Genomic DNA, 14,034 nt, shown 5'->3' with positions numbered 1-14,034 from the left:
TCCCATTCCTGTGTCAGCCACGTTAGAGAACTTAGTTCTTCCCTTGAATGTGGCTGAAAGAGGGCATTGTACAGCATTCTGCCAGCTCGGACCTACTGCTCATCTCAGTACCAGGGAGACTCGTTGCCAGTGGGGCATAACCTCTGATCTGCAGTTAACTGTGAGTAAAGGCGGCTATTCCAATAAAGGATGTTTTCGGAGAGATTAGTCTTCAGGTGTCAACTGGTGTGCCAATGTTATATAGCAGCAACCAGTCCTAGAGGCCTGCATGTATGCAGGTCCCTGGAGCACTTTTAGTGGGTACCAAAATGCACTTCAGCCAGGTAGCCCCAGGCCCATCCCCCCCCCCCCCCCACCTGTAACACTTGTGCTGGTAAATGGGAGGCCTCCACAACCCACTGTACCCACATGTAGGTGCCCCCTTCACCCCTAAGAGCTAATTATTGGGTTTTGGGGGAGGGGGGTTGGGAGCTCAGCACCCGTGGTAAGGGAGCTATGCATGTGGGAGCTTTTTCTGAAGTCCACCGCACTGACCTAGGGTGCCCAGTTGGTGTCCTGGCATATCAGGGGGGCGAGTGTACTACGAATCCTGGCCCCTCCCACGACCAAATGGCTCGGATTAGGACGTTTTTGAGCTGGGTTTTTAGTTTCCATTATCGCTAAAAAAAACAAACGCCCAGCTCAAAAACGTCCATTTTTTCAAAAATTCGGTTCGGCCCGCCCCTTCACGGGCCCGTTCTCGGAGATAAACGCCCATGGAGATAGGCGTTTCCGTTTGATTATGTCCCTCCAAATCTTTTTTGAGATACAGCAATCAGAATTGAATGCAAGTCTCAAGATGAGGTTGCACCATGGAGCAAAACAGAAGCATTATAATATGCTTGGTTTTAGTTTGCATCACTTTCCTAGTAATTCCTAGCATCCTGTTTGCTTTCTGGCTGCCGCCACACACTAGGAAGATTTCAGCGTATTGTCTACAATGACAACTAGGTAGATAGCGGGGTTCCCCAGGGGTCTTTGCTGGGACTGCTGCTTTTTAACGTATTTATAAATGATCTAGAAATGAGAGTAACTAACATAGTAACATAGTAGATGACGGCAGAAAAAGACCTGCATGGTCCATCCAGTCTGCCCAAGACAAATTCATATGTGTATACCTTACCTTGAATTGAATTTGTACCTGTCCTTTTCAGGGCACAGACTATATAAGTCTGCCCAGCAGTATTTCCCGCCTCCCAACCACCAGTCCCGCCTCCCATCACCGGCTCTGGTATAAGTCTGCCCTCCCCTATCCTTGCTTCCCAACCACCACCCCTTCTTCCCCCCACCTGCTCCGCCACCCAATTTCAGCTAAGCTTCTGAGGATCCATTCCTTCTGCACAGGATTCCTCTATGCATATCCCATGCATGTTTGAACTCCGTTACCGTTTTCATCTCCACCACCTCCCGCGGGAGGGCATTCCAAGCGTTCACCTAGTGAGGTAATTAAATTTGCTGAAGACACAAAGTTATTCAAAGTTATTAAATTGCAAGAGGATTGTGAAAAATTACAAGAGGAACTTACAAGACTGGGAGACTGGGCGTCCAAATGGCAGATGACATTTAATGTGAGCAAGTGCAAAAATGCATGTGGGAAAGAGGAACCCGAATTATAGCTACGTCATGCAAGGTTCCACATTAGGAGTCACCGACCAGGAAAGGGATCTAGGTGTCATCGTTGATGATATGTTGGAACCCTCTGCTCAGCATGTGGAAGCGGTGGCTAAGAAAGCAAATAGAATGTTAGGTATTATTAGGAAAGGAATGGAAAACAAAAATGAGGATGCTATAATGCCTTTGTATCACTCCATGCTGTGACTGCACCTCGAATACTGTGCGCAATTCAGGTCACCGCATCTCAAAAAAATATATAGTGGAATTAGAAAAGGTACAGACAAGGGAGACGAAAATGATAAAGGAGATGGTAAGACTTCCCTATGAGGAAAGGCTAAAGCGGCTAGGGCTCTTCAGCTTGGAGAAAAGACGGCTGAGGGGAGATATCCGTAGCTATCCATCCATAGCTATCCCAATATGCAGTAGATTTTCCCCAAGTCCATCTTAATATTGGCTTATGGGCTTTCTTTTAAGAACTTTTCCAAACCTGTTTTAAACCCTGCTAACCTTAATGGCAGTGAATTCCAGAGTTTAATTACACGTTGAGTGAAGAAATATTTTCTCTGGTTTGTTTTAAATTTACTACTTAGTAGCTTCATTGCATGCCCCCTAGTCCTAGTATTTTTGGAAAGAATAAACAAGCATAAACCCGTTCCACTCCACTCATTTTATAGAGCTCTATCCTATTTATTTGTTTATGATATTTATATCCCATGTTATCCCAAACAAGTTTGAGTTCAATGTGGCTTACAATAAACAGTATTGGATACATAAAGAAAAATGCATAAGAAAGTAATTTGCATAAGTGCATAAGCATTGCCATACTGGGAAAGACCAAAGGTCCATCAAGCCCAGCATCCTGTTTCCAACAGTGGCCAATCCAGGTCACAAATACCCGGCAAGATCCCAAAAATGTACAAAACATTTTATACTGCTTATCCCAGAAATAGTGGATTTTCCCCAAGTCCATTTAATAACGGTCTATAGACTTTTCCTTTAGGAAGCCGTCCAAACCTTTTTTAAACACCGCTAAGCCAACCATCTTTACCACATTCTCTGGCAACGAATTCCAGAGTTTAATTACATGTTGAATGAAGAAAACGTTTCTCCGATTCGTTTTAAATATACTACATTGTAGCTTCATCACATGCCCCCCAGTCCTAGTATTTTTGGAAAGCGTGAACAGACGCTTCACATCTACCCGTTCATCTCCAATCATTATTTCATAGACCTCTATCATATCTCCCCTCAGCCGTCTTCTCTCCAAGCTGAAGAGCCCTAGCCGCTTTAGCCTTTCCTCATAGAGAAGTCGTCCCATCCCCTTTATCATTTTCATCGCCCTTCTCTGCACCTTTTCTAATTCCACTATATCTTTTTTTGAGATGCGGCAACCAGAATTGAACAAAATATTCGAGGTGTGGTTGCACCATGGAGCGATACAAAGGCATTATAACATCCTCATTTTTGTTTTCCATTCCTTTCCTAATAATACCTAACATTCTATTTATTAGCTGCAGCAGCACACTGAGCAGAAGGTTTCAATGTATCATCAACGACGACACCTAGATCCCTTTCTTGGTCCATGACTCCTAACGTGGAACCTTGCATGACATAGCTATAATTTGTTGTACGAATCCAATTTTACAATACAGTATCATAAACTTATTTCTATCTGCCTTTTTGGCTACCAAATAGATTTTTTAAGTGGGGTCTCAGGATCCTGATGTTAAAGCTATAGATTAAATTCTCTCATAGGATTTGGCTGATGTTTGCAGTTATCATTCCTATATTCTTTTAAGTAACCTTGGAATCCTCTAATATTGTGGTATATATATATATTGTAATCGGAAAATAAGTTTTGTTTCATGCCTTTTTTTTGCTTTGGACGTTATGTTTTCATTTTCCATTACAATTCTGTACAAGAATAGAAATGGTAAGTAGTAGTAGTAGTAAGTATATTGCTTGATACGTACATTTCTTAAATTGTATAAATAAAATTAATGCACACATACAAAATAGAAATATACACCAACAAAAGATACAGGGCTGACTTAACCAGGTGAGGCTCTGGCCAAGGTGCCAATGATTAAGGGAGCCAAAACACCCAGCCACTGATCTCACCTGGTCTACAGGTGAAGCCTTTTCTTCCCCTCCCTTGTTGGTCCTGTCTTTCTCCTTCTGTCTTCCCCCTCCCTGTGGGTCCAGAACTGCTCCCTCACCTCTCTCACTCTTCTACGGGTAAAGAATGACACGGGGACAAAGTTTGTCTCTGTCCCCACCCCATTCCCGTGGGTTCTGACTCGTCCCCAACCTGTCCCTGCAGGTTCTGTCTCCATCCCAGCCCCCGCAGTCCCGGTCCCCATGGGCTCTGTCCACATTTGCAGAAGCCTCGAACAATTATGATTTTATATTTAAATCTTTTATTAATAAAGTACTAGTAAAAAAAAGCCTGTTTCTCACTGAAATGAAACGGGCACTAGCAAGGTAATCACCTTTTGCCATTAATGTTTTTAACGGAAGTTCCAGCGTCTCCCCTCCCTCCCTCCCAATTCCAGGGTCCTTCCTCCTGCTTCCTCCCAGTTCCAGGGTCATCATCCCTCCCTCCAAGTTCCAGGGTCATCATCCCTCCCTCCCTCCCCTTCCAGTTCCAGGCCCCCTCCCTCCGAATTTTAAAAGTCATCCTGACTTACCTTGTCGGGATTACGGCGGCCGGCAGCAGAGGTAAAAAGTGAAGGCTCGGCACTTCAGTTTTCCCTTCTCTGTCTCTCAGCTGCGGTCTTGCCCTCATTTCCTGTTTCCACAAGGGCGGGACCAGAGCTGAGAGACAGAGAAGGGAAAACTGAAGTGCTGAGCTTGCAAGCTTTTTACCGCGCAAAGGTAAGTCAGGATGACTTTTAAAATTCGGAGGGAGGGCCTGGAAGGGAGGGAGGGACGACGACCATGGAACTGGGAGGGAGGACCCTGGAATTGGGAGGAGGGGGGATGGATGACGACCATGGAACTTGGAGGGAGGGAACGAACTTCCGGTGGGTGAATATTATATGCAGCCTTCCCTTCCCTCCGAGGGCGGAGCACTGAGAGCAAGTGCGAGGCCTGTGGTTGGTCCCTTCTCCTTCTGACGTCGCGTTTCTTTCCCTGGCAACTATACAGAGTTCCCTCGAGGGCGGGGCGATTATGAACTCTACGAACACTACACGGCTTCACTGCCATGCTGCCACGGAGTCAGCTTCAGAATGTTGGAGGTGTGAATTATTATATTTGATAAAAAAGAACAATATGCTGTGCCACTATTGTGTAAAAATTACAAATAGAAAACAATAATAACAGTGAGCAACTATAACACTCCTCACCACCACCCTCTACCCTTCCAACCATAGGAGTCGGCTCTGTGGGTGCTTGAACACCCCTAATATTGAGAAAAGTCCATGTATATGTTCAGGGAGGGGTTATTGCCATTAGGCTTAGAACCCCCAATAATTTTGAAAAGCTAGCTCCTATGATTCCAACCCCAACAATAGCTGATTTCTACTACCCCAAGAAATCCTAATCCACCCTGTTAAAATGCCCAGGGGTAAAAAATACAACCCGTTTTGTATGCCCTAGAGGGAAGAAATATGCCCTATGAAGCACTGTTATGATTTTTTAATCTGTGGATGAATAAGAAGTCAACAATCTCAGGATTCAGTCTAGCTCTTCTGTCTTCCACAGTCCTTGCTGCAATAGAAGATGTCTTCTTAGAAGATGTGCTGGTAGCAGGATCCCCCATGCAAAATGTTTTCCAAAAAATCAAAATATTGTCTGCATCACTGAAACGTAAATAACAGTCCAGTTCATTAACAGGCTTCAAAGTAGAAAATGACATGGGGACAAAGTTTATCCCCGTCCCTCATGGGCTCTGTCCCCATCACTGCGGGATCTGGCCCCTTTCCCATGTTATTCTCTATCTGCGGGTCTGTAAGGCTTATGTCGGTCGCTGGTGGCAGCAGCATGACAGGCTGCCTTTAGCCAGCACCTGGGCCTTTCCTCTGAAACATGAGAGGAGGTAAGACATGGCAGAGGAAAGACTGTGTGGTGGGGGGAAGAGTGAGAGAGACTGGACTGGGAGGGGAGAAGAGCGAGAGAGATGTTGGACTGGGTGTAGAGAGATGTTGGACTGCGGGCAAGACAGAGAGAGACTGGACTGCGGGGGGGAGAGAGAGACTGGACTGCGGGGGGAGAGGGAGAGATTGGACTGCGGGGGAGAGGGAGAGATTGGACTGCGGGGGAGAGGGAGAGATTGGACTGCGGGGGAGAGAGAGAGAGAGAGAGAGAGACTGGACTGCAGGGAAGAAAGAGACACGGGAGCTTTCCACAACGCTATATCACGCGGGGTACATTCCCGATTGGAGGGCACGGAGTGCTGTATGGGTTATGATGGCCTCGCGAACGAAAGCACTCGATTTATAAATTTATGCATTTCAACAAAATGCAATGTCTCCGGCTACGCACTCTGAGGAATATGGCGCCCGAGAAGTGGAAAATCAACAGATCTTGCCAAACACTTCTTTCCCAGTGAGATCGGAGAGGAGCCTTTACAACAGCATGATTCATGGGACACATTATGCACTTGGCTTCAGGAGATTTGATCAGATTTAAAGGCATTGCACCAAGATTTGGCAACGCTGGAAGCAGACCTCCATGGAGAAATAGCGGAACTAGGAAACTGCATGGCTGAAATGGAAGTGGGCCTGGAAGAGCATGCAGAGTCTCTAACTATGCTTGAACAATTGCTACAGGATCAAAAACGCGAAACCCGGTATCTACTAGATAAGGTGGAAGATTAGAAAATCAGAGTCGTTGCTCCAACATACGGGTCCGCGGGCTGCCAGAGTTACCTGAGTATACAGATTGCGAAGAAGTTGTGCAGCACCTCGCAGCCCATCTGCTCTCTGATCCTGATAACCCCCGTGCACCTGCATCCATTCGTATCAAGTGTGCCCAAAAAAATGTATTAAGTTAGTCCAATAAAAAAGGGTATCATCTTATTTTCTTTTTTATATTTTATTTTATTCAACTTCTATTGATCAGCTTTGATATGAAATACAGACAATCATACAATGTACTCCTTATTTATTCTTAATTTTTAGGAAATATCCTAAGCCCATACCACATTAGCTTTCCAAAGTTGAGCGTCATATAAAGTCAAACGAAAACCTATGAATTAAATCCAACTGAAATATGTTACCTAAAAGGTTTTCTGGTAATTGCTGCTGCTGCGTTTGCTACCCTTTATTTCCAGGATACACCTTGACCATCATACAGAACCTAGACAACATGGGGGATCAGACAAGTCAAAAAAACATCCTGATCCTGGCGAAAGCTGCAGGATTAAATATCCCGATAAAAGGAAAACCATAGGCAAGCCACATTACCCGTAGTATCCGAAGGCGTTGATGATCTTCCAGAAATGCTCGTTCTCCAGCCGCTCCTCCTCCCGCGGGCTCAGTCGCTGCTTATAGAGGGCGCGTTCTGCTTCCTCCTCGTGCTCCCAGCATTGTCCGTTGGAGTTGGAGCCGGGGCTGGGGGGGCTCCCGCCTTCACTACCTTTCTGCCTCCTCCCCAGCCCTGCCTCCATCTGCTGCTGCCCTGCTGCCACCGCCTTCCAGGGCACAGCACACGCGGCGGCCATGCATGGAAACCCGAACAGAGCACGTCACCAACCGCCAAAGAGCCTCCTACCCTTAACAACTACAAAAGAAGAAGCCGCCCGACATTGTTTCTCTCCCAATTCTTTCGAGAGGGATGTGTTGTGTGACTCCTACTATCGGCGCATAGTTGTGAGGTCATCGCCAGGCGACGAAGGAGGAACCTAGGGCGCATATGCGTGGCGCGCTCTGAAGTTGAACGTTTGAACTTGGGGTTAAACTAGGAGATTTAATAGACAGGAGGTCTCGGGAGTGGAAGTGAGCCTATCTAGTCCACTGTAAGCAAGGAAGCCAAATTACTTAATCTCTGTTTCCACTCCCCTGCGCATCCGTCATTGCCATACATTTTAAACAAAGCAAGCAAACCTATGAGCTGCTGTGTCCACGTTGTCATTCTTTATTGTTGGTCCATCTGTAACAAGTCTAAAGCTCTTTCAGTTGTATAGGCAGTGCCTTAAAAAGGAGAAAGGATATAACAAGTGAAATCACTAAAACAGCTTAAAAAATCATTGTAACTGGTAGAAACAGCAATTATAAACTCTGTAGTTTGTGCTCATTTTTCTTTTCTTCTATACAGATATTTAACATGGGATAGTTTTACATTTATTTATTTGGATTTATAAACTGTGTGGTATTTGAAAATGTTTGTTCTACACATCTGACTGTTTTTGCTAGGAATTATTAGGAAAGGGATGGTAAACTAGATCAAGTACTATAATGCCTCTGTATCGCTCCATGGTGTGACCTTACCTTGAGTATTGTGTTCGGTTCTGGACTGGTCGCCATATCTCAAAAAAGATATAGCGGAACTAGAAAAGGTTCAAAGAACAGTGACCAAAACGATAAAGGGAATGGAACTCCTCTCATGAGGAGAGGCTAAATAGGTTAGGACTGCAGCTTGGAAAAGAGACGTCTGGGGGGAGGGATATGATTGAGGTCTACAAAATCTGAGTGGTGTAAAATAGGTAAAAGTGAAATGATTTTTCACTCTTTCAAAAATACAAAGACCAGGGGGTCATTCAATGAAATTACACGAAAATACTTTTAAAACAAATAGGAGGAAACATTTTTTCACTCAAAGACTAGTTGAGCACTGGAACTCACTGCCGGAGGATGTGGTAACAGCAGTTAGCATATCTGGATTTAAAAAAAAAGGTTTGGCTACTTGTGGAGTGAGAGGGGAAGGGGTTATTTGTTCTGAACTGGTAAAGGGGTACGGATCACCATGAAGAAACAACATATGTACTCCAGGCATTGGACAGTGCGTCATTGAGAGTTTGGGATTGGTAGTTGGGAGGGGGAAAGGGGGATTGTCTTTTTGTGTAAAGAAATTGCCACTTTCTATTGAGGTATTGCCGGTTATAAGGTTGTGACAATCATTGGTATACTGGTATAACTCCTTTTCGCTATTTTTTTCTATATTGTGGTCCTAATAAAAAAAGTTTTGGACAAGTTCCTGGAGGAAAAGTACATAGTCTGCTATTGAGATATACATGGGAGAAGACACTGCTTGCTCTGGAATTGGTAGCTTGCAATATTGCCACTATTTGGGTTTCTGCCAGGTATTTGTAACCTGGATTGGCCACTGCTGGAAGCAGGATAGTGGGCTAGATGGACTATTGGTCTGACCCAGTATGGCTATTCTTATGTTTGCTGACTCTAGTGATCATGATTTTTTTTCATACAATATATATACATTGGATTAATAGTTATATCACACGGTCCTGGTTCAGGTTAAAAGACTGGAGAACTGGGCATCCAAATGGCGAATTAAATTTAATGTGGAGAAAGTGATGTACATTGAGAAGAATAGCCCAAATTGTAGGTATATGATGCTAGGTTCCATGTGAAGAGTCACCACCCAAGAAAAAAAATCTAGGTGTTGACCTGGACAATAGTTGAAATCTTGTGCTGTGTGTGTGGCTGCAGCCAAAAAAGCAAATAATGTTAGGGAGTATTAGGAAAGGAACAGAGAATAAAACAAAGATCATTATAATGCCTCTGTATCACTGCATAGTTAGACCTTGAGTATTATGTGCAGTTGTGGTCGTCACATCTCAAAAGAGATATAGAAGCTTATTTTTATTTAAATCTTTTTTTATTATTGGCAATAACATAAAATAACATGTACATTACTCGCAAAAATGCACACATATAGAGTATCATCATACAACTGATGTCACTACGCATTTTACATTTTCTCCCCGCTTCCCATCTTCCTCCTTCAATCGCCTTCTTATTCTATGGTTTCAACGGAGAGATTTTGTGATGAGACTCCATATCAAAACAGTATTATTATTTTGTATAAAACTCATACTAATAGAAGCTTATTTTTAAAGCACTTAGACTTACAAAGTTCCATAGTAAGTCTAAGGGCCCTGTTTACTAAGGTGTGTTAGTGTTTTTAGCACGCCTATACTTAGTGTGTGTGCTAACCATGTAGGCACCTATAGGGATATTGTAGGCATGTACACGGTTAATGCACATTAATAAACAATGCGCCTATAGTGCTGCTTAGTAAACAGGGCCCTAAATGCTTTGAAAATGAGCCCCATAGCAGAATTAGAAAAGGTACAAGGGTGACTAGAATGAGTAAGAGGATTGAATTCCTCTCATATGAGGAATCCAGTCCTCACGTGAGAGGAGTATTGTGTTCGGTTTTGGAGGCCGTATCTTGCTAAGGATGTAAAAAGAATTGAAGCGGTGCAAAGAAAAGCTACAAGAATGGTATGGGATTTGCGTTACAAGACGTATGAGGAGAGACTTGCTGACCTGGACATGTATACTCTGGAGGAAAGGAGAAACAGGGGTGATATGATACAGACATTCAAATATTTGAAAGGTATTAATCTGCAAACGAACCTTTTCCGGAGATGGGAAGGCAGTAGAACTAGAGGACATGAAATGAGGTTGAAGGGGGGCAGACTCAAGAAAAATGTCAGGCAGTATTTTTTCATGGAGAGAGTGGTGGCTACTTGGAATGCCCTCCCGCGGGAGGTGGTGGAGATGAAAACGGTAACAGAATTCAAAAATGTGTGGAATAAACATAAAGGAATCCTGTTCAGAAGGAATGGATTCTCAGAAGCTTAGCGGAGATTGGGTGGCAGCACCAGTGGTGGGAAGTGGGGCTAGTGGTTGGGAGGCGGGGTAGTGCTGGGCAGACTTCTATGGTCTGTGCCCTGAAAATGGCAGATACAAATCAAGGTCAGGTATACACATAAAGTAGCACATATGAGTTTATCTTGTTGGGCAGACTGGATGGACCGTACAGGTCTTTCTCTGCCGTCATTTACTATGTTCACGTTACTATGTCATTATGAAGAGATTCACCCAAGGCAGTGCACAGCAGGTACAGTTTAACATGAATCTTAAAATTATGTTAACAGCATAACAATAGTAGAATGCCCAAGTACAAACATAAATACAATAAATGAGGTAAACTTGAAAACAGCAAGTTGAAACCTAATAATAGGACTACCATAAAACAGGATCAAAAACATACACATTTAACAGCACTGAAAGTCAAATAACAGAGATATAATACAATGTCAGCATAATACTAATGAAACATCTAATAAGGACATATTAGAACACAATTCTAATACTTATCTACAATACAGCTTACCATATAGCTGAGAGGCTGAGTGCAGATATATAGATGGGGACAAGATGCGTGGTACAGAGTTAGTTGGGATAAATAGATGTGTGGCTAAACTCAAAGCAAGTTCTTTGTACTGTTAAACAAGATATAAGGAATTGATCTAAGTTACAGTGTGTGTGTAGCAAGTCCAGGTGTAGAATGAGCATATAGTCAGTCACCCTATGTATTAAAGGCTTGGGAGAAGAGCCAGGCTTTCACCTGCTTACTTAAGTAGAGGTAGTCTTGACTTATACGTAACCCTTTTAGGAGTAAATTCCAGAGTGTGGGAGCTATTCCTGAGAAGGCTCGCTGGTGGGTATCGCATTGTACAATTTCTTTTGATGAGGGGAGAGATAGTGATGATCCTTGAGAGGGCCTTAGAGGTCTCAAAAGTGTGTAAAGGGCTAACATATTAAGTACATAATTGCCATACTGGGACAGGCCGAAGGTCCATCAAGCCCAGCATCCTGTTTCCAACAGTGACCAATCCAGGTTACAAGTACCTAGCAAGATCCCAAAACAGTACAATACATTTTATGCTGCTTATCCTAGAAATAAGCAGTGGATTTTCCTCAAGTCCATTTTAATAATGGCTTATGGACTTTTCTTTTAGGAAGCTAGCCGATCCTTTTTTAAACCCTGCTAACTGCTTTTACTACATTCTCTGGCAATGAATTCCAGAGTTTAATTACACATTGAGAGAAGAAATATTTTCTCTGATTTGTTTTAAATTTACTACTTTGTAGCTTCATTGTGTGCTCCCTAGTCCTAGTATTTTTGGAAAGAGTAAACAAGTGATTCACTTCTACCCTTTCCACTCCACTCATTATTTTATAGACCTCTATCATATCTCCCCTCAGTTGTCTTTTCTTCAAGCTGAAGAACCCTAGCTGCTTTATGAGATGTTATGAACCCAGGCAGCCAGCCAGCGATGGAACGTTGGAGGTGCAAATTATTATATAGGATAGGTATTGTTGTATGCCGAGTCTGACTTCTTGAGGTTTTCAGTTTATTATTTTTGCCTTTATATTGATCTCTGCTCCCTTATGATATATTTGTTGTGTCATGTGTGACTGCAGTGTGGTATTCTGCTAGCATGTGGTATCTGCATAGAGATCTTGTTTTGTTTTTTCACTATTTGTGTTTTAAGGCCTAGTGTAGTATTTACAGTGCTGCCTTTTCACACATGAGGTTGTAGCTCTTCGTGTCCTGGGAGTTAGTACTATTATGATATGGTAAGGTTCTGATGACCAGGTAATCAAAAGCCCCACACTGTTCAAAACAGCACTCTAAAAATAGCGCTGGAACAGCCCGGGGCTTTACCGCCCCTATGATCAAAGATAATAGCATGCAAATAAAAGCAGGCAGAATCCTCCCGCACTTGTTTGACAGGTCTGGTCCCTTCAATGGTGTGAAGTGGGCAGGGCTGGGTGCTGCCATTTTCAAGGTGGCACTGGAAGAGGAGGGAGTGTACTACTCCCTTCTCCAACAAAGGTAAGGAAGGGCAGGGAAGAGAGCCACTAGACGACCAGGTTGTGGGGGCTTGGTTTGCGGTCCACTGGGCCACCGGTACTTTTTTTGAGGGATGTGGGGGGGGGGGGGTAGCTTGGGGTGGGGGGGTCAGGGTTCCTGCTCCAGTGTGGGGGGGTTCTATTGGGATGAATGGGGGGGGGGCCTGCTAGCATGGAGTGGAGGAGTAGCCTAGAGGCTAGTGCAGTGGACTTTGATCCTAGGGAACTGAGTTTGATTCCCACTGCAGCTCCTTGTGACTGTGGGCAAGTCACTTAACCCTCCATTGCCCCTGGTACAAAATAAGTACTTGAATATATGTAAACCACTTTGAATGTAGTTGCAAAAACCTCAGAAAGGCAGTATATCAAGTCCCATTTCCCTTTCCCAAATGCATGCTGGACAGGGCTCACCATTCTTCCACAATGGTCTGCAAACCCTAACACCAGCTCCAAGCTGGCATAGGGTTTGTCGCAGACATTGGCGAGCTGCTCGCTGATCATTGGGGAAGAATATGTTTAGCATATATTTGCACGCTACTTGCGGTAAGAGCACAGCTTAGCATGCATTTGCATGCTAGTTGTGGTCAGAGTCTGCAAGTGCATTTTTTCACATGCTCGGGGGCTCTGATCATGGGATGGTAGTAAACGCAGGCACTAGTATGGTGCTAATAGCCTCTAGTGCCCACATTTGCTTCTTATCATCGGCACACGAGTGTGTTTGTGCTTGTGTATAGTGTAAAGATGTCTTAAGAAGATGTGGTTTGGATTTTAAAACATGCAAGGGACTGTGCTTTGATGTTAATGTCTCAAGAATGGTGTGCAAATTAAAGTTCTGGAAATGGAGCCTCATGTTATCTTTGAATTCAATCTAAGAATTATTTTTTTTGTGGTGGTAGGTGGAGGGAGAATATTGGATTGTGTTCAGCACCCCCAATCATTTTGAAAAGTTGGCTCCTATGGCTGTGGGTAGATCTGGTTCAGCGGGTATGAGTAGTTGCACATCATCAGCATAGATGTAGAATTGTGTGTCCATTGACCGGAGCAGCTGGATTCCTGTGGCAGCCCACAGTTCAGTGCCCAGGACCGACTGGGGAAACATTACCCTACATAAATACTTGATTCCTCAATGAATGCAGACTGGTTGAAATGATCATTAAAAGGAGCAGGAATAGTGTTTCAACTGATATTATTTTTAGGTCCAATGACTGGATCTATAAATAGTTAAGTAGCTGTACTATCATGATTTTCAGTAGCTACACAGTTCCGTTCCATGTGCAATAACTTCATACTCTGTAAATGGCAAAATATAAACATCATGTTCATTCTTAATATACACCCATATGCTTATAATTTGTAATAATAATGTTTTCAGTCACTTTGAAGCCAACCAAATTTATTGTTTTTTAAAGACTTCCATCTAATACAAAGCTTAAGCAGCATAATTTAAAACAAAACAGCATTGTTTTTCTTTTCTTTATAGTAAATTAAGGGCCCAGTATTCAGGTAGGCGCAGCTTTTACCCAGATCAGTCCAATTCACCAAGCCA

The 14,034-nt window shown here is 43.5% G+C and overlaps 1 protein-coding gene across 2 annotated transcripts in view; it reads right to left on the bottom strand.

Annotated features, from left to right (window-relative positions):
- Positions 1-7,489, bottom strand: part of CARNMT1 (carnosine N-methyltransferase 1) — an 80,927-nt gene extending 73,438 nt beyond the window's left edge. For both annotated transcript variants that reach the window (XM_030193728.1, XM_030193729.1), the window contains exon 1: positions 7,065-7,489. In XM_030193728.1, coding sequence (XP_030049588.1) covers positions 7,065-7,321 — 257 coding nt within the window. In that variant the 5' untranslated portion in view covers positions 7,322-7,489. The remainder of the gene's footprint in view (positions 1-7,064) is intronic.
- Between the last annotated feature and the right edge of the window lie 6,545 nt (positions 7,490-14,034).

Source organism: Microcaecilia unicolor, chromosome 2 (assembly GCF_901765095.1).
Source record: "Microcaecilia unicolor chromosome 2, aMicUni1.1, whole genome shotgun sequence".
Classification (NCBI taxonomy): domain Eukaryota; kingdom Metazoa; phylum Chordata; class Amphibia; order Gymnophiona; family Siphonopidae; genus Microcaecilia; species Microcaecilia unicolor.
This window is presented reverse-complemented; position numbering and strand designations above follow the sequence as displayed.